General features: G+C 37.6%; 1 protein-coding gene across 8 annotated transcripts; it reads left to right on the forward strand.

The window, feature by feature from the left end:
* LOC143885295 (chorismate synthase) lies at positions 1–16,376 on the forward strand. Of its 8 annotated transcripts, XM_077389399.1 has the most exons (15): positions 1–169; positions 1,579–1,690; positions 3,511–3,636; positions 3,750–3,942; positions 4,086–4,517; positions 4,661–5,200; positions 5,294–5,392; positions 5,528–5,751; positions 10,053–10,246; positions 10,789–10,897; positions 11,032–11,351; positions 11,978–12,385; positions 13,785–13,869; positions 14,231–15,682; positions 16,054–16,376. In XM_077389399.1, exons 6-15 carry the CDS (start codon positions 5,133–5,135, stop codon positions 16,206–16,208), a joined length of 3,114 nt encoding a protein of 1,037 aa, XP_077245514.1. In that variant the 5' UTR covers positions 1–169; positions 1,579–1,690; positions 3,511–3,636; positions 3,750–3,942; positions 4,086–4,517; positions 4,661–5,132; the 3' UTR covers positions 16,209–16,376. The 8 variants fall into 8 exon arrangements, with proteins under 8 accessions (XP_077245514.1, XP_077245513.1, XP_077245509.1 ...); XM_077389398.1 differs by having other exon boundaries at positions 3,511–3,942; XM_077389394.1 differs by lacking the exon at positions 1,579–1,690 and having other exon boundaries at positions 3,511–3,942; positions 4,661–4,786; positions 4,900–5,200.
* Positions 16,377–21,520: the final 5,144 nt, after the last annotated feature.

The raw sequence follows: 21,520 nt of genomic DNA on the forward strand, positions 1-21,520 counted from the left end.
ACATTCTCAGCTTATTTTTACTCCAGTTGAACGATAGAAAACCCCTCTCTCTCTCTCTCTCTCTCTCTCGATTACGATCGAGATTTAGAAAAAAAGTCAAAATATGAGAGATTAAAATCCGATCCTCAGTTTTTCTTCTGAAGATTATCCCCCTCTTTATCCGAATCAGGTACTTTTAATCGTTCTCATTCATTTTTTGCCCTAATTTTAGTATTCGAGAAGGATAATATTAAACCCTAATTCTTTCATATGATACTTTTTTAAAACTCCCTTCTTGATTTCTACGCGTTTCCTTGTTTTGCTTAATGGGTATTGGGTAGTGTTGATGTTCTTCTTTGATTCACAAACTGCCCAGCTAGGGTTCCTTTCTTTTTTGAGGCCGTTTAGATACAAGGATTTTTATAATTCAGGATTGTAAAACCCTGGATTTTACAAGCTAAAACCTGAATTTTATTAGCCAAATGTAAAATCCATGTTTTAGCTTATAAAATCTGGGTTTTAACTTATAAAATCCATTAAAACCCAGATTTTAGCTTGTACAATCCAAGATTATAAAATCCTTGTATCCAAACTGCCCTTTTGAGTATGGGAGAGGGATTCTAACTGGGATTTTATTTTAGATGATTTTGTGTGAGGCAGTTATAGTTTCTTGCTTTTTAAGTGTTAAATCTTTTTATAATCTAGTCTTTCTGATTGTAGACAATTCTGGAATATAGAATGTGGAAGCTCATATTGATTTCTAGCTTTTGGGGTTCTTACTATTCAATTTATTTAGGTAGGGATTCTAATTTAATTGGACCTGCATCAAGGGGTAATCAATGAATGGTATGATGAAACATGGTTTTAAATTTCCACCAAAACCGACATGAAATGACCGAAATGTTTCCATTTCCATCCCCACCAAAACCGATACTGAAATGAACGAAATGCATAAACCAAAATCGTAAGTGTAATAGTTGTATACTATATTAGTATCAGTATGTATTATATAATTATATGGGATTTGCTAGCCACTTTCGCAGAAAGCCATTTCACGCCCTGCTTTTGCGTGTGATGAGAGCCAATGTTAGATGAATTAAATGAGTAAGGCAAAATATGCCAAAAGCGGAAAGCCATTTCGCACCCTGCTTTTGCATGTGATGAGAGAGCCATGTCAGATGAATTAAATAAGTAAGGCAAAATATGCCAAAAATTCAACATGTGCGGCTGTCATCACATGCAAAATCCAGGCGCGAAATGGCTTTCCGTGAAAATTGTCTACCAGTCCCTAATTATATATATATATGAAGTGAATGCAAAATGTGGTGCATGCATTATTTATAAATATTTATATGAATTACAAGTGAAATCTGGCAAGTACTAACTTGTTTGACATGCACGAGAGTGCATGTTATTCGGTGTTTGATGTTTTTAAACCATTATGGATCGTTGTCTTGCTTATATAATGATTTTTTTGAAAGGTAATGCTTATATAATGATTTCTATGTGTGTATTTGTGCTTATTCTAGCCTTTCCTGAAGCTTTATATTCAAATTCTATCATTTGCATATGTTTTCATACATTTCCTTCATTTTACAGGATTTCCACTGAAACTGAAATGTTTCCGTTTCTGTGACTATCGAAATCGAAACCGTAAACGAAATTTAATACTTTGTGATGAAAGAGGGAGCTGGCTTGTGAAAATTTTTAAGTAAGGATTCTGTTTTGGCATTTTTAGTAAGGATTCTGTTTTAGTGGATTTGGAAACCATGTTTTAGTAATTGCAAAAAATCAGCTCGTCTTTCTGTTTTAATTAGCATCTGAGAGCTTTTTGGGAGCTATAATAACCTTTGACAACTGTTTAAATAATAGAAGACAAAATGAGTTTGTCCAATTATTAAAATAGGACAGTGCAAATGTCAGTAGCCAAAGCAAAATGGTAGACATTGATAATGAATGGAAATAGTACACACAAGATAAATCTTGACATAAATGCGTGTTAAAAGAATGAGACACGGGTAAGATGAGAAAAGTAAGAAATATCTTAGAACAAATAGAAGTCTGCTGATTTTGTTTAGAAAATAAATCCTAGAAGACAAGGAAGTGAGCTTGAATCCCCATGAAATGCAAAAAACATTGGAAATGACCAAATCGTTGGTCAATATCACTTTTGTCTTTATTTTCCAAATGAAATCCCGTTTTGGAAGTTTTTTCCAAACAAATAATATGAAGAACAAAATGAAAATACATAATAATTGGATATGAATTTTGATTGTAGAGACTAAATTGGCTTTGACTGGCTTATTTAAAAAATCTTGTTTTTTTTTTTTTGGGAAATCTTGATGTGGACACACTCTTAAGTAGTGTGCAAGCTAATTATTCACAAATACATGGATGGTTGGTAAGTCTAACCCTAGTGAAGGATGCCCCCAAGGATACTTGTGGCGTCTAGGCTGGTGTTTTGGACCCCTTAGTCTTAGAGTAAGAATAAAAACCCAGTTAATTAGGGTTAATACGGTTTAGATGCAATTACTGTGGTCCCATTTTTTCCATGCCCCAGGTGGGGCACAATTTTAAGGGTCTAGATTGCATATATGTGAGAATGTGTATGGTGAAGATGCCCCTAGGTTTCAACTTTGGTGTCTAGTATCATTGTTAGACGATATTCAACATGTTTGCTTTCTCCAACAAAGAACATCAGTTGCCTACCTAGCTTACAAATACAATGGCCTTCAAGTGCAACTCAAAAACTAATCAAGTTTTTTGCTTGTGGACCCCACATACATGTACAATGAGCAGGGGTTGTTGATCTTGTAGACCCCACATACATGTACATGTGAGCCCACCAATTCAATGGCTCAGATTACTGGACGGGTGTAGCAATTGATCATACAATAAAATTTCATAATCAAGGCATTTGTGTAGCTTTAATATTAAAAAATATTTTTTTATTTGATATGCCCCTCGTGTGAATGAATATGGAGAATGACATTCTCAGCTTTGTTTCTGTAACATTTGGACGAGAGAAAACCTCTCTTCTCCCTCCCTCTCTCAAATACGATCGAGATATAGAAAAAAGAAAAAAGAAAACAGAAATATGAGAGATTAAAATCCGATCGTCAGTTTTTCAGAGAAGACTCATCTTCTGAAGATCATCCCCCTCTTTATCCGAATCAGGTAGTTCTTCGTCTTTCTCATTCATTTTTTTGCCCTAATTTTAGTATTTGAGAAGGAAAAGATTTAACCCATGGAATTCTTTCACACGATACTCGTGTATAGCTCCCATCTTTGAATTCACACGTTTCCTTGTTTTGCTTACGGGTGGTGTTGATGTTCTTCTTTGATGCATGAATTGCCGAGCTAGGGTTTCTTTCCTTTTCTCTGCTTTTCTTTTTGGAAGATTGAGATAAATTTTAGTTTGGGAGAGGGATTCTTATTGGGTTTTTATTTTGACGATTTTGTGAGAGGCAGTTTTGGTTTCTTGCTTTTTAAGTGTTAAATCTTTTTATAATCTCGTCTCTCTGATTGTAGATAATTCTGGAATATAGAATGTGGCAGCTAAATATTGGTTTCTAGATTAAAGGTTCTTACCATTCAATTTATTTTGGTGGCGGTTCTTATTTAACTGGACTTGCATCAAGGGGAGATCAATGAATGGTATGATGAAAGAGGGAGCTGGTTTGTGAAAATATTTTGAGTAAGGATTCTGTTTTGGTCAATTTGGAAGTTTTGCTCACGACTATATTGAGTGGGACTTTTTTGGCTTTCAGTTGGATGATTGAAATATGAGGGTAGCGTGTCTGATTTGAAATGTTCAGTTGAGATAATCAGGACTTCGGTTTACTGGGTTTGAGAAGCTGCTTAATGGACGCGTCTTTGCATTGTTTAAACTCGGAGGACTGCTTCCATCATCGGTGAATCTTCATTTGGACCACTGCTGGTTTCCATTATCCGTGGACTTTCGTAAGATCTATTGATTCTAGTGATTTCAGAGTGTTCTAGTGATTCTTACTGGGTTTTTATTTTGACGATTTTGTGAGAGGCAGTTTTGGTTTCTTGCTTTTTAAGTGTTAAATCTTTTTATAATCTCGTCTCTCTGATTGTAGATAATTCTGGAATATAGAATGTGGCAGCTAAATATTGGTTTCTAGATTCAAGGTTCTTACCATTCAATTTATTTTGGTGGCGGTTCTTATTTAACTGGACTTGCATCAAGGGGAGATCAATGAATGGTATGATGAAAGAGGGAGCTGGTTTGTGAAAATATTTTGAGTAAGGATTCTGTTTTGGTCAATTTGGAAGTTTTGCTCACGACTATATTGAGTGGGACTTTTTTGGCTTTCAGTTGGATGATTGAAATATGAGGGTAGCGTGTCTGATTTGAAATGTTCAGTTGAGATAATCAGGACTTCGGTTTACTGGGTTTGAGAAGCTGCTTAATGGACGCGTCTTTGCATTGTTTAAACTCGGAGGACTGCTTCCATCATCGGTGAATCTTCATTTGGACCACTGCTGGTTTCCATTATCCGTGGACTTTCGTAAGATCTATTGATTCTAGTGATTTCAGAGTGTTCTAGTGATTCTTACTGGGTTTTTATTTTGACGATTTTGTGAGAGGCAGTTTTGGTTTCTTGCTTTTTAAGTGTTAAATCTTTTTATAATCTCGTCTCTCTGATTGTAGATAATTCTGGAATATAGAATGTGGCAGCTAAATATTGGTTTCTAGATTCAAGGTTCTTACCATTCAATTTATTTTGGTGGCGGTTCTTATTTAACTGGACTTGCATCAAGGGGAGATCAATGAATGGTATGATGAAAGAGGGAGCTGGTTTGTGAAAATATTTTGAGTAAGGATTCTGTTTTGGTCAATTTGGAAGCTTTGCTCACGACTATATTGAGTGGGACTTTTTTGGCTTTCAGTTGGATGATCGAAATATGATGGTAGGGTGTCTGATTTGAAATGTTCAGTTGAGATAATCAGGACTTCGGTTTACTGGGTTTGAGAAGCTGCTTAATGGACGCGTCTTTGCATTGTTTAAACTCGGAGGACTGCTGCCATCATCGGTGAATCTTCATTTGGACCACTGCTGGTTTCCATTATCCGTGGACTCTCGTAAGATCTATTGATTCTAGTGATTTCAGAGTGTTCTAGAATGAGTGCCGGAAATGAAGACCAATGTTCCTCAATTTCATCGGTCGAAAGTAAACAAGAATCTCAAAAGTACCCACTTTCATTCGAAGGTTCTTTGTGTTTTTTTCTTATGAGTATTTTTATTCCTAATAATTGTTCTTTTCTTCTCATAATGGAATTCAGGCAGTCAAGGATTTCATATGCAAGAGATTTCCTTTTATCTCTTGGCGAGTTGGATATTTGCAAGAGGCTGCCCACCGGATTTGATCCTTCAATTCTAAGGTGGGATGTTTTTATTTTTTAAGGTCAAATCTGTATTTCCATATTCGATTGTTTCTCTCCAATTGTTGTCGCTCTTGTTTTTGCCACTTTTTCTATTTAAATTTGTGATGCTTAATCTGGTGTTATTTGAACCAGTGAATTTGCGGATCCTTTCTATAGCGTACCTGACCGTCAAAGAATCCCGGGAGGTTTGTCTTTACAAAGTTCTAAGCGTGGTGATTATGGTTCGTCCCTACCATCTAGACTGGATAATTCAAGTAATTATTCTCAAGGAAGCCATGGGAAGTGGGACACTCGTTCTTCTGGGTCGAATGATAGGGATGGTGATTCACACTCTGATCGGGAATCAGTCACCCAAGGTTTCTTCTTTTCCCATGTAATCATTGGTTTTGGATTTTTTAATTTTTAATTCAATAAATTGTTTTGGGTTAATATGCGCACCATGGTGTCCCAATTTCCATTTTTTTTAATTCAATAAATTCATTTCGACTTCTGACCACACAAATTATTTGAGGAATGAGGAGTTCATGTTAGGGCTTACACTTGTCTCCCCTCCTTTATGTACACAAAATTGCCTAGTCATATTATATGTACTCATGCATATGTTTTTATAAGTCATAAACAAAGATAATGGTCCCACATGCCTGGCCATGTTGTAATCTACCTAATTGACTTATATATAATGATGCACATGCTTTTATGTCATAAACAAAGATAATGGTCCACTCATACCCTGCGACTTTTATACACTACTAAGACTTATATAAGTCGTATTTATATATCTACTTCCCACTTCCCCTCAAATTGATTCACCAGGTCATAAAGCATCAATTTTCGAATCAGGAATTCATGTTGAGCTCGAGTCATCATCACCTTGGGGAAGATATCCTCCAACTGATGTGCTGATTGAATCTATGGAAGTGCAATACAACCTTTGGGGTAACATCGGCAAATGCAGTGTCAAACGGACAATCCACCTCTATATGCTTCTTTCTAATGAAAATTTGGATTTGTGGCGATCGTTTTTTTTTTTTCCATTTTGAATTGTGGATTTGTGGCAATCTTAATGACACATTTGTTGTCCATAAAGTGGTGTAGTTGAAGGAAGAGATATATTAAACTCAAGGGAAGTGAACATAGCCACATAATCACACTAGAGGCTGCCGTCATAGGTTGATAATATGCTTCCTCTGAGTATTTTGAGAAAACATCTTGTTTCTTGCGCTTCCATGATATAAAAGTATCTCTAAGGAGTGTATGTCATCATGTAATAGAGCAACGAGTATCTCGATAACCTGCCCAGTCAACATCAACATAGACAACCTGATCAAGTGGTGAAGAAGAAGGAAAGAAGATCCGTAGCTAATGTCCCATATAAACTGTGAGGTGAGACGTACGAGGAGCAGAAACAAATTGACTCACAAAATGTACATGATAAGCAATGTTTGGCATCGTCAAATAAATCAAACTCTTACCTTTCGATTCTATTTAGATATGGTGTAGACATATTATGTTCTTATACAATTAAGACTCTCACTTTACCTTGGGGTTTCTATAAATCAAACTTCCTACTCGGCGACAATCGATAGTGGCAGGGAACTGGAAGTGTGGTACCATATGTGATGATACTTTGTGTTAAGCTCAACAGGAGTGTCTACAGTCTTGGTGTCTGTTAGATGTACAGGAGAGATATTTTTTTTTTGAAAGGTGAGGATTTATTAATGACAAGCGGCTAGAGCCCAATGACCGAAACGGTCAAAGTAACAACACCCAAACAAAAAACAAAAAAAAACAAAACCCAAACAATAGCGAAGAAAGGAAAAAAACTTTACAGAAGGAAAAAAAAGTGGAAAAAACGAAGATCTTTAGGGTGGAAGGTGATCAAACATCAAGATCTAATCCCTGTCAACACCCAAGCGAGCAAGATCTATGTCAGAAGTGATGGATCTCCAAATGTACAAGATCTCCTTGTTGTGAGTTGTGACCCTCAACCATGTAAAGAATATCCTTGATAGGATAGCAACCATGAATCTCCAAGAGTAGCTGACCCTATCTCTCGCCCATCTGACCGGATTGAGAGAGTTTCCCTCAATGATAATACTACCCAACTGCATCTGATTCACAAGTTGAATTTGATGAAAAAGAATCTGAACCTCCTCATTTGAATCCTTTTCACCTATAGACACCGAAAAAGTGTGTACCTCTTCTCTGTCAATTTAGCCAGTAGCAGTGCTAATCTGCTGGCTCGTTCGGGTGTTTGTAGAGATTCGATTATGACTATTTATCACCTTCCTCCATGAGGACTTATCTTCTTTTGCTTTTTTTTGCGTTGTTATTTACTTAATTTTTCTTTCCTTGATACCTCCTCCACGTTGTTGTTCTTTTGGCTTTGATTAATCTTAATCAATGTTTAAAAACTCGTTGACACAAAAGGAACTCCCCCGAGTTGACAAGGATTTTTCTTGAATGCGTTCCGCATTGCACCACATCCCCATTCCGTGTTTTGCCCTACAGAGTCAATAAAAACTCCTTTGACTCTCCCGAGTTATGACCGCATCAACGACGTCAACCACATTCATGGCCGTGTCCACGCCAAGTCGACAAGGATTTTTCTCGGCCGCGTTCCGCGTCTCATCCGCATTTTTAAACACTGATCTTAATGCCATTATAGAAAAGAGAGAAGGACAAGACAAATCTAGTGTCACCATTATAAAAAAAAGGACAAATCTAGTGTTTTCATGAAGAAAAAGCTAACCAGACCAAGGCACTTCATGGTCTTGGCTTTGATAATAATGTATATTAGGAGCAATCAGGACATGGAAAAGACAGAAGAGGAGAAGAAAAGATGGCTGGCTTGGGAATTCGTGGTTGTTGAATGTCTATCCCCACGACTCCATTTAATTTATTCCAGATTTTAATAATAACAACGTACAAGATGTGCGATTATTGATGATGGGCTCCATCATAGCACACCACACCACATCATTCTTTACAAGGATAAAGAGCGAAATCATTCCATAGGGTGGTCCTATGGTAGGTGTAAGAGAATTTAAAAAAAAAATTAGGGGAGAACGCAGTTGTTGGATGTTGAAAGAAAGTAGATGGAGATGGAGATCAATTGGAGAAGATGATCAGCAGGTAGAGTGCACTGTTGGAGCATCTTAATTTGAACTTTGATGAGCGCATGGTTTTAAATTTCGGCTGAAACACCGAAATTTTGGATTTCGTTTGGGACCTCCACCAAAATTACCAAAATTCAAAATTTCGGCAATTTTGGCCAGAAAATGTATTTTTTTCCCAAAATTTCGGCACAATAATGAAATCTGTTTTTTTACCGAATTTCGGCTGAAATTTCGGTTTCGGCTATCTCCGAAACGAAAACTGAAATTTTAAACCTTGTATGAGCGTTTGTTGACGGTCATTCGGGAGAGGTTACATTGGTGTACTCGCGGCCGCCACATGCTATGTTGTAGAACTCTTGTGTGGCACCAGGCCTATGAGTATAAGCTTGGGCCTTCTTAATGTGTGTCATTTGATGACTCAGTGGAAGGATGTCACAAGTCCCTTGGCAGGCTTAGGCATATTTCTAAAGTGAGCAGTCTTTGGCAAGCCTGTAGATTTAGTTAAGGGGGAGAAGGGGTCTAAATCCCCACGCTGCTTCTACTATTGGAGCTCAGTACCGGTATCTCAATCTCATCTCTCTGCCCTCACTAATAGGGGCACTGCACTCCCCCTATTAGTAAAGCTATACAAATAAAGGCTAATGCCCTTGGTGGTGTTTGCTCTTTTACAAGGTGTCAAAGCTCTTGTATCTATCTTTCCTAAGAAATTTAAGGTTGAGGGAGATTCTCTTAATGTGATTAGATGGGTCAACATGGGAAAAAATCATCCTCTGAGTGAGATTCTCTTAATGTGATTAGATGGGTCAACATGGGAGAAAGTCATCCTCTGAGACTAACTCGCAGGCTGATTTTCTTGCTAGTGAGGTTGGTTTAACTTTGGTGTCTTTTACTTGTTTTTCATCCTCATTTCTCATTGGCACAATGTATCTTAATTGTTATTTACTTTCTTTTACTTGTTTTTTCTTTTTCTATCGTTAAAAAATAAAGATTCTATACCATTAAAAAGAAGGATAAAGATTCTCTGGTGTCTCGTGGCTTGCTGTTTATTCTGAATGCTTTTTTTTTTCATTATGAAAACTCTTGCATGGAAATAATATCACCAGAAAAAAAAAGATAAAAAAAGAAGTCAAAAGAAAAAGCACTTTTTAATAGAGATAAGCATCTGGCATTGACAGAGAGCGAAATTGGGACCTAGAGCTGAAGGAAAATTCCTGTTCCTATATGGACAGGAGATCAAGACCATTCCTTAGTCCCAAGAGTTTGCCTCCATAGACTTTGTGAATTGTTATTTATATTATTCTACGAAAACTGATATAATTGTTTTCTTTATATGGCTGATCACCTAAACTATATCACCATGACCTGTTATCCTTATTATACCCTAAGAGTGTACTTATCAATGCTAATACTGCCATGTTTAACTATTTCAGGTTTTCACCTGTCATATTTCTTGATAGCAGATGTTTTACAAGGCTATTTTCTAATATAGGAATTAGATTGCATTATGTGGCTCTTGAGTATTTCATTTGACCATGCAGATTCGGAAAGACGTTATGGAAATCAATCTCGGCGTCCTTGGCAAAATCCAGAGCATGATGGGCTTTTGGGGAGTGGTGCTTTTCCCAGACCATCAGGATACGCTGGAGGGGCTTCGACCGCAAAGGTTCGAGGAAATGGCGAGTATCAACTCAATAGGAGTACTGAACCATATCATCCTCCACGCCCTTATAAGGTTTGCTCTGTTATTTATTTATGGACTCAACTTACTTTGCATGTATATATGGCGGCTCATTTTGATGTCTATCTGTGCTTCCTGGATGTTGAGCATTTCGTCATGGTTTAACATTTTGATGTCTATCTGTGATTCCTGGATGTTGAGCATTTCGTCATGGTTTAACATTTTGGACCATGTTGATTAAGCCTTGACTGTAGTTCATTGTGTTTGATGCCCAGAAAATATAACGACAATTATACAAATTTATGCTTGAGGCGCAAGGTTTTAAATTTCGGTTTCGGTTTTGTCCGAAATTCGGGAAAAAAATTGAATTACATTTTTAATCCGAAATTTCGGCCAAAAATCCCTTAATTTCGGAAAATAAGTAAAATTGTGGGAAAAATCATTTTTCCGATATTTCGGCCCAAAATTTGGACAAAATCTGAAATTTTGGCCGAAAATTCAGTATTTCAGCCGAAATTTAAAACATTGGCTCAAGGTCAATTAGCTGAAAATTGCTTTATGCCAAACTTTATAATAATATTCTGTTTTCTTTCCAGGCACTACCTCACTCACGGAGAGACACCACTGACTCAATTAATGATGAAACATTTTGTTCTGATGAATGCTCAAGTGAGGGTAGAGCAGAAGAGGAAAGAAAGAGAAGAAGTAACTCCATTTTGTTTACCATTGGCCATGAATCAACTTTTGATTTCTTTCCAGTTTGGGATTTTAAAAATTTTGCAATTAGTTGGCACCGGTCTTAATTTTTTTTTTTTTTTTTCGTTACTGTTTTTGCACAGTTTCCTTTGAATTGATTAGAAAGGAACAACAGAAAGCACTTCAAGAGAAGCAAAAACATATTCCAAATCACCGTAAGGACGTATTTGGCACAGATATTGCTTCACTATTGGAGAATTCTGAAGATGACCAGAGCCTTTGGGACAAAAGCAACAACAAATCACAGGATCGTGTGGCAACTGTATCCCAGAATGATTCTGTCAAGTGTTCTTTGCCCACACAAGCTCCGGCATCCAGACCTCTTATTCCACCAGGTTTTATGAGCACTCTCTTGGAGAAGAATCTCTGTGCAAAATCTTCAGTCCCTTCCCTTTCATCAGAGGTAGTTAATGCTCGCTCTTTATAGGGATTGTTACATGTAGAAGAAATTGTTTTTTTCTATAAAAACATGGTTCTATTTTCTACCCTGGCGACCATAATTTAAAATATTTGCCATTGGCTAATGTTTTCTAGGGCTCCCGATGTAATGAATGGAAATAAATTTTTAGATAGTGATCTTTTTTCTAAATATAGAAGAAATAATTTTTTTACTAATCTAAATATTGTGTTGCTTCATGAGTTTTGATCTTTTTTCCTCAAATTATCAAATAAAAAAATAATAATACAAATAGAAAATCAATAATTTTTTTCGGATAGAAATTAATATAAAAGCAAGAGTATCGCCGAAATTTTTTTATGTGTCATGTTGGCAGGTTGTCGATATGTATGTATTGACAGCCATAAAGTCTTCTCTCATTACCTACAAAAGAAGTCGACTAAGTGAACCATGCAGAAATAGATTAGCCCTTTAATTTGTTGTACATGGATCTCTGTTTTTCTTGATGTTAATTCATGTTAGCAATTTCAGCTGTCAAGTGATATGTTTGAATGGACCATGATAGCTTAACCGTTTTGCTATGCATCATCCATTTTTATTGAATTTTCTTTTTGTTTATGTTGCTTTCACAGGTTGGAAATATTGGATTCGGGGATAATATTACCACTGATAAATGTATTTTGGTGGAAAATGTCTTGGAGGGTGAGAAAAAGTCATCATCAAGTGTGCACTCCAGTGAGCCGTATGAGACTGAGAGGGCCGGTGTCCCCCTCATTGACACAAATGAAAACACTGTGATTCCATTGCCAGCTCAAGTTTCTAACTGTTCATTTGGTTTTGAGAATCCATCTGATAGAACTTCCAGCAAACAAGAAGCCAGTGAAGGTCCGGACGATGGTGCATTTACGGATTTTGATGCCGAGAAAGTGCCGCGTGAGACTACAGGTGGAGTTGGTCATGATAATTCTGCATCAATTTTAGAAAAACTATTTGGCAATGCTTTGACTGAAAAGCATGTTGGCTCGCCTAATTTTAGTGAGGTAATACACCTATGACTTGTAATAGCACATTTTTTCCTATTAGGTTTTGTTTACCATTCCTTTTTTTCTTGAATGATTCCTTCCATTTTTTCCTTCGTAAAATATGATAAAATATTGGCATTGAGATGAATTTTCTGTATATGCTTGACTTAACCTTTCATGCTTCTTCTCTATTCCTTGTAACTATCTAATTTTAGGTGAACTTTCAACAGATGCTACTAATAGGATTTATCCATTTTTTTTCATTTTGATTATGTCAGCTCTGCACTTTATTCCTTTCTTTTATCAATGTGTCACCCTATAGTTAGAAGGACTAATGAGGTTAAATTTATGCAGATTTATATCTGATATTCACACGTTCTTGAGAAATTTGTGATTTTGTTTTTCAGAACGAGGGGGTAATCATGGTACCTTGTTTAGCATGTTCATTCATTATTGTTAGTTATGGTTGAAAGGTTGTTTGTTTAGAAGCTTGAATAGAAATACGGTGCTAGCAATAAAATAACTAATGTGTAGAAGCTTTTTGAAGTCATTTCTTAAGTTCTATTATCTTGTTTCATTTTCATTGTTTCATTTTTTTCTATAGTGATCACGTGTTAGTGCTGTTTTGTTTTTAATCTTTTATCCTATGTTACCTGGACACCCCAATTTATTGGCTTTCTGAAGTGTTGCACTTTGGGTCACCTCAACACTTCATGACACGTACGGACGAGATGTCCTGATGACATTATCAAAAGGGCTGACACTTGGCATAATTCAAGGTGTTCCTTCTTTGGACACCTTAAATCAAGGTTCCTGAGTCCTGACGCCTCTATAGTGTGTATTTAGGGATAAAAAACAAGGAGTGAACTCAAAGCAACATCCATACATCTCTTCTTTTTAACTTTAAACCTTCTACAAGTACCCTCTCTTTGCAGCAGCCACGTTGTCTATCTTTCATATCCTTGCAGCAATTTCTCATGTTTATTCTTGCAATATTTCAGTCTAGGTGAAATTGGTGAACATGGTGTATCGGCACTGGCTTTCATGTCACCTTCTTTGCAAATAATTTAAAAGGAGTTCGAGAATCACTTCTTATATGATATATGTTTATTGCCTTATGATGTACTTTGCTGCAAGTCTGCAACTATACTGAATTTCTGCTAAATATGTAATGTTGAAATCATTGCATGGTTGTTCACAATTCCTGACACTGTTATCAGCTAAACATTTTTCCTGATTCTGAATATAGCACACAGCTTGCCTTATCAAGTTTCTTCCTCTTGAAAGAGCATTAATGTTATCTTGATTATTTAAATTGAAATTCCTTTCTCAGACAAATAAACATTTTAAAAGTTATGATTTATGAATGCTAGATACCAAGCAGATAACCGGCTTCAATTGTTCTGTTGTTCTGCAGCACCAAGGTGTTAAATTGGATGAGCACTCATGGAGCTCCATACCCTCCCAATCTTCCAAGTTCGCTCATTGGTTTCAGGATGAAGGTAAGCATATCAATCCCTAGTTAAAAATCTGTCTCCATCCAAGGGATTCTGTCCCATCATTAGGCCCTGCTTGGATTGCAAGAAAAACATTTCTGATGGAAAAATTTCTTGAAAAAATTGTTCATTGCATGATTCAAAGGGAAATAATGTGATTATGAATAGTATAGAGGGATATTATCATAAATTGAAGGTCCCTCTAAGCAAAGGTTGTCTCAAGTTATCTTTTTTCGTGCATTAAAAAGTGGGGAATTTTAGAAATATTTTTCCTTTCATGCAATCTAAACATGGCCTTATTGATTTTTGTATTTCCTTGGAAAAGATTGGAGTGAAGCTATAACTTTTCTTTTCCATCCCACTGCAGAAAGAAAAGCTGTAGACGATCTATCATCTTCCAAAGCCAGAGATTTACTTTCACTAATTGTCAATAATGACAAAGTTGGATCCCTAGGGTCCGCAGTTTCTGAAGACAAAGGCTTTGAACATATCTCGACAACTCTTCCTTTTGACAACAATGGAGATAAACAGAGGCTGGTAACCTCAGTTGGAATTCCCGAACTATTTTATCACAATGATAAGCCAGAGGCTAGTTCAGGGGTACTGACATGTGAGGATCTTGAACAATTCATCCTATCTGAGGTGAACGAAAGCACTTCGATTCAAGAGCAGTCTGTGCCAGAAGACTGGAATGTCTCGGGTGCCAAAGTTGAGCCACAAAAAGCTGTTGTGGACGATCGTGCATCTCAACACCTTCTTTTTCTGTTACAAAAGGGTACAAATGTAGATATTGGAGCCTCTGAGAACCTTTTTGTTTCTGAGGCAAGGAGTGTTATTGGGAAGGGAGACTATGCAACTGGAGGCAATACAGAAAAGACTCCTAACAATGAAAATTCTCTGACTCTTGAAACACTATTCGGGTCGGCTTTTATGAAGGAGTTGCAATCAGCAGAAGCTCCATTGTCAGTGCAGAGGGGCTCAGCAGGGGGTAGTATTAGAGCTGATATTTCAGATCCTCATGGATTGCCTCTTCGAGTCAGTGAATATGAGTCCAAAATGATTGGCCACGGAGGCTCTTCTCTGGCATCAAGTCGTACTCTTGAAGCAAAATCTGAGAAGATTCAAGGGCATTGGTTAGGATTTGATGATTCTCGAGCAGAGGACTCAATGCTTCGCACTGTGGATAGTCTATTACCTGAAGAGGAGAGCTTGATTACCATTGGTGATCCTGCGTACCACGAAAACTCCAAGTTTATGCTTGTGGGAAATGCAGTTAAACCCGAGGAGTTCATGCCCTCAAACCCACCAGTTGATATTGTTGATAAACTAGCAGCCTTGAATGCTATCCTTAAAGATGAAAGATCCATGGTCTCTGGTTTGGAAGCTCCGCCTATTTTCCGTGGTTCTTATGATCCAGTGGACTCTTCTTCACAGTTTCCTCATCATCACATTAATCACACAAGGCCTTTTTTCCAGGGTCTAGATCAAAATGTTCAAAGGAATCCTCAGATGAAATATATGGGTGTAGAAAACATACATCATGATCTGCACCATCAATTTCCCCCTAATGTGGCCCACCACGCTTTTCATGGTCCAGGTGGCCCACGATTCGATCCTGCCCATAATGCGTTCTTGCAGCACATGCCTGTGCCAGGCAATTTCCCACCTCCTCACTTACTTCAGGGCCTGCCAAGAGGGGTACCTCTTCCTCATCCCATCAATCACATGGCTGGTTACATGCCGGAGATGAACCCCTTGCAAGGGTTTCCTTTAAATCATCATCAACCTAATTATGGCAGCTTTGGGATGGCAATGCCAGGTAAATCTTGCTTCTTTGATTGATATCCTAGCTTCTCTCCTCTTCAAGTGAATTACTGAAATGCTCATTGTCTTAGAATTTAGAATTAACATTGTAACCCAACAACTTTTACACGGAAATAACCCACCGCCCACTCCCCAAAAACTGGAAAGAAAACTGTGACAAAGCCTCATTATTTCTTCTCCTTTCAACTAGAGTAGCCATTTCTTTTTACCAGGGTTGGGCCCATGTTAGGAAATGCCACGCCATTCTACATCAGTTCTGTTGAAAGTACATGATGTTGCGAGTTTCCTTGCAGGCTGGATTTTGTTGTTAGTGTTTGTTTACTTTTTCTTATACATTTTTACTTTTCTTTTCTCTTCTTTTTGTAGGGTCTGGTCCTGGCAATGGCAATCACCCGGAGGCACTTGAGAGGTTGATCGAAATGGAATTGAGAGCAAATTCAAAGCAAATACTGCCTGTGGCTGGTGGACATAATCCTGGGATCTATGGTCCTGAGCTTGACATGGGTTTCAGGTACAGATGATGTTGATGATGATGATAGAAACTCTTCTTTCATATGAATCTCAATCCTCATAGCAAGGAGTGGTTTTCCTGTTCAAAAGGATGCTCTCTACTTGTAACTGTTGGTGTATTATATGGATTTCATTTTCACATGCCAGCTAATTGAGATTTGGGTTTTCACTTGTTTTTCTGGGATCTAGTAAACACAAAACAACCAAGAAGTGGGGAAAGAAAAAGCCATAATGCAACTAGTTTCTGTTTCTGGATGCAAAATGAAGGGTCAGATCACACTAATGTATTTGGGTGGGCCTAATTTAGAGTCCAGATCATCCTTCATTTTGCACCCAGATCGTCTCTTTACACAATTCAAACGGGTATGATGCTATGTTGCATTCATACGGGTACAGGGGTACAGGTGTCGTAATCCGACACGATTATCAAGTGTCAGATTCGGCTAACCTCAAAAAGAAAGATTCTTGGATTTGCCAAAATATTTTAATTGATTCTCAAATTTTAGTTTTGTTACATAATAATATGGTTGTAACAAGTAATATTAGGCAAGGTTTAAAATTTTGGTTTCGGTACCGGTTTCGGACCCTGAAATTTTGGTAGAAATCTGGTACAAAACCCGAAACCAATATTTTATCCAATATTAAATTTCGGTGAAATATTAAATTAATATTAAAAAAAAAACAGATTTTTTTGGTCAAATTTCGGAAAAACCGAAATTTCGACCGAAATAAATGACCGTTTCGGTTTTGATCGATTTCGGTGTCGGTCTCCACCGAAATCTGAAATTTCGGTCGAAATTTAAAACCATGATATTAGGTTAGATAATATGGTTATAATGTTTTGTTTCCACATAAAAAACTTACTATAAGAAAGAACAAAACTAAAAACATGTGGTAATTGTAAATATGTGGTAGTAGTGTTCAGAAATATCAAATAAAAATTGATCTAGAGGTTTCGGGGCTAATCTTGAAGCATTGGAATCCGACACGTGTTCAACATTGGTACTTCGCCCATTCTGAAGAATCCATGTTACATGGGTATAATTAAACATTTAAAGTTTAGTTAATCTATTTAGTCCTTCAATTTTGTAATTTTGGATTCAGGGTTTAAGCTTTAGGCTCATGCTATGTTACTCGGACACGGATTTAGGGTGTCATAGCATCTTTGAGATGCCAAGATATGCCCCAACGTCATTACGAATCAATTAAAAAAATTGAATGATAACGACCCAAAATTTTATTCAAAACGGCTCTAATAACATTACATTGAAGAAAACCAGCATGGGACGAGGTGTCCCCTAGTTGATGCCACAGTACACAAACAGTTAAAACATCTAGCAATTTCAGAAAAAAAAAAAAAAAAACAAATAAACCAGCCTTCATTCTTCAGCCTTACTGCAACATATCGCCAATTTTGCATTTTCAATGCCGCCCCTTGTTTTGAGCAAGGTTTAAAATTTCGGTTTCGGTACCGGTTTCGGACCTTGAAAAAAACAGATTTTTTGGGTCAAATTTCGGAAAAACCGAAATTTCGGCAGAAATTCCAAAATTTCGGCTGAAATAAATGACCATTTCGGTTTTAGGTGGTTTCGGTGTCGGTCTCCGGATTTCGGTCGAAATTTAAAACCATGGTTTTGAGTACCAACTACCAACTGCTAGTGCGGGACCGTATCACCTATTACCAGCCGTTCTCTCTTTGCCCCTTTGACAAGTCCTCCATCTCATTTGGATTACTTCTACTGTGCAAGACTAGTATCTCCAAAATCCCCACCAAATCAATGCCCCAAAGATTCTCTTTTTGCCCATGAGAGAACATTTGTGGAGTTCCCCTTTACCATCAGATTTCCAATATAGCAATGATTTGAAACTTTGGGGTCCACAAAGTAATGCCCTCGAGTCCGCTTCATTTGAGTTGCATTCACTGGTTGGCTCAGAGAAAGCCTCAAACACTATGCCACGAGTCTCTGGAATATAGCCTCCTTTCCCCTGGGACCAGCCTTCATTCTTCAGCCTTGCTGCAACATATCGCCAATTTTGCATTCTCGATGCCGTTTCTTATTTTGAGTACCAACTGCTAGTGAAGGACCGTATCACCTATTACTAGCCGATCTCTCTTTCCCTTTTTCGCCAACTAGTCTTCCATATCATTTGTAAATCTACTTTTATGTTGGAAAGATGGATTAAGTCTACCGTGCAAGACTAGTTTGTCCAAAATCCATGCCAAATCAATGTCCCGATGATTCTCTTTTTTGCCCATGAGAGAACATTTGTGGAGTTCCCCTCCACCATCGGATTTTCATACAGCGATGATTTGAAAATTTGAAGTCCACAAAGTAATGCCCTCGACTCTGCGTCATTTGAGTTGCACCCTTCAAAACTATGGCACGAGAGTATCAGAATATACCCTCCTTTCCCCCATCCCCAGGAACTCATTCCGGTATGCCTTTTGAGCTCCCATCAAAATTCAGTTGTATCCACTCATTTGGCGGTCAATCTAATTGCAGTTTGGAGAAGATTTTGACCCTCTTTCCCAAATGATGTTCTTCCCAATTCCTTAAGATATTCTTAAGTTGGGAGCGAGGACATCAATTTATTCTTGCTTGCACAAGAAATTAAATCAATTTTTATATCCTATATCAATCTTCCCATTGGTTTAAGCTTATTGTTGAAGATTCTATTGTTTCTATCCTTCCAAATGTATCACACTATCACAAACGGTACAACTCGCTAAAGGGCTTTTTCCAGACCTTCCAAAAATGTCCTCTGCCATCGTTCCTAGTGCATATCTACTTGTTAGACCTTCCAAAAGGTCCTCCCCAAATTAAGAATGACGTTCTTAATTGGGTCTGGGAACACCCACAAGACACTGAGACTTCCAATGAGGGAACACCAAAGTTTCTGTGATACGAGGCACTAAATCATGATGTGACCTAGTGTTTCCTCTGTCATCCTACATAGCGCAAATCTACTTGCTGATCAGAACTCTCTTTTTTAGTGTCGCAAGTGTTTTTCTTTCTTGCCACAACCATCCAAGCTTGGGAAACTACTTGGGAGGGGGGGCTGGACGGACTATTAGAACATCGAACTTTTGCATGAGGTTATTTCCCAGCCTCTGAATCAACTAAAATTTTAAAACCATTAGAATGTTAAATCAAAAAATTTGCCAAAAGAGGAAAGCTACGTGCCTACATGGAAGGCCCTTGCAAGGTTGACATATTTAAAAAGATCATAGATCATGGCCATTCTAGTGAGCTGATCGTTTGGCCACCGACGGGAGAACTCTCCTGGGGTACTCCTATTGGGTAGTCCCATAGCCAAAGGACTGTGTAGTTGGGGAGATATAATTGAGAGTTTGAGAGATGTGTACCTAGACATCATCTCGGCTGGCTACTCTGTATCTTAAGCTCTCCAATCTCTGGAGATTCACAGAGAGACTGTTGTAGGAAAAACCTTATTCTCCTAAGTACTGGAAGAGTCTAAACTCTTCACTCCGATCGTCACCAAGGAGTTTCCACGAACCTATATTTGAATTGAGCAGTGATGAGGAATACCCTATCCCTGAAAGGAGAAAACTATCTGGTCGCAGAAGAAGGTCAGGAGGATGGACTAAGAGAACAAGTCCAAGCTCAAATCATCTCTTGGTTGGCAATTGGACGTGCGCAGAATGTGGATACTATAATTTTGGTAGTCGAAGTACTGCAGAAAATGCTTGCTAGCTAGAGAGAATGGAGTAACAGGCAGAAAGTCCAGTCGTGGAAGGAGGGGGAAGGATGTGGAAAGGGATATTCAAGATCTGGAGCCGGTTGGGAGACATTCGGAAATTACTGTAACTGGAAAACAGGTGGAAGAACGGAAGATCATCCTTAAAAAAATGCTCAGTGGGACGAATGAAAGGAGCTTCGTGGAAGCTCAAAGAGGTTTGGCATTGGGCGAGAAGACCATGGGATCTCCCTCACCTTATATGTTATCAACTCATCAGAGATTCTTTTCTGCTTCGAATCAGAAAAACAAGCTAGTTGGGTCCTCATGCAAGGTGGTGATGCAATGGGAGTCTACATAGAATCCTTACAAACCTGGAACTTGGCCCTTCAAAATGGGGCAAAGATGATCTGCTTGAGATTCTATGATATCCTTCTCCATGCGTGGACACTATCTACAATAGAAGCCCTAAGGAATATTTACGGGGAGGTTCTTCAAGTCCAACTTTGGAGGAATCACAATAATTGTTTAGAGTTCGCTTTGTTAAGGTTCTTACCTCAGATTGGAAGTATGCGTCATCATTTATTAAGATGAAGGTGGAAGATAAAAGCTATTTAATTCGTGTAAAACCATGCCTTTCGTCGAAGTCATTAATGGTGGTCATGTGTATGAAAATGATGAAAGTCATCAGGGGGTGGATCAGAATCCAGCTGTAACACCCACTCTTAAATTTTCCTTTTTATTTTATTTAATGTTTTTTTTAAAATGGAGATTTGGGTGGAGACCCCAAAAGCTGAGATTCCCAGCAAAACCTTGATTTTTGGCAAACTCCCACATATATATTTATATAAATACATCTTTTATTGGGCGTCAACACCTCCCAAATTGGGAATGTGAGCACGCATCTTTCTTCTCCCATTCTAGCTCCTTAAGTGGGCTCACTTACGTAAGATATAATAGTAGGGATTCTAGAAAGAAAAAGAAAGATATTTACCAAAAGATTTGGTAAAATTACTTTTAAATGGGAATACACACCTAAAAACAAGGGAATTTATAATTAAAGCAATCAAATAATAATAGAGGAGGAAAAATAGGAGGGAGATAAGGAAAAATACAAAAAAATTAGGAAAATTATAAATTTCCAATCGTGCGCAACTCCCAAGAAGGGAGGTTTGTGCACGGCTTGCCCTCTCCGATCTTCTTTTGGGCGTCACTTAGTGGGCCCTATAAGGTGATGTAAATATTTATTTTACTTATATATTCAAAGAAAGGAGGAAGATTACATATAGGCTAAACAAAAATATAGAAACAAAAGGAAAAATATTAGAATAATAGAGAATTTTTAGGGGGAACTAAGGTTAGTAAGAATTGGGAAACAAGTTTCAGAAAAATATATATATATTGAGACTCCTCCCTCTCTCGTCCAAAAGTTGGACGCCAGAGAGAGAGAGAGAGAGAGAGAGAGAGAGAGAGAGAGAGAGGAAGAAGAAGAAGAAGAAGAAGAAGAGAGTGGTATTGGATCTTCTTCAACCCTTGACTTAATCCAAGTGAGTGCTCTTGATCTCTACTATTTATATTATATACCATATGTATATATATATATATATATATATATATATATATA

The sequence above is a fragment of the Tasmannia lanceolata genome, unplaced genomic scaffold (genome assembly GCF_043159265.1).
Source record: "Tasmannia lanceolata isolate RefF3 unplaced genomic scaffold, GAP_Taslan_0.1 ptg000008l, whole genome shotgun sequence".
Taxonomy (NCBI): Eukaryota; Viridiplantae; Streptophyta; class Magnoliopsida; order Canellales; family Winteraceae; genus Tasmannia; species Tasmannia lanceolata.

Bases quoted from the DNA above. Each gene is read 5' to 3' on its own strand.
- LOC143885295 (XM_077389398.1), top strand. From the start codon at position 5,133: ATGAGTGCCGGAAATGAAGACCAATGTTCCTCAATTTCATCGGTCGAA. The intron at 5,201-5,293 runs GTACCCACTTTC...AATGGAATTCAG, and splicing joins AGTAAACAAGAATCTCAAAA to GCAGTCAAGGATTTCATATG. The intron at 5,752-10,052 runs GTTTCTTCTTTT...TTGACCATGCAG, and splicing joins TCGGGAATCAGTCACCCAAG to ATTCGGAAAGACGTTATGGA.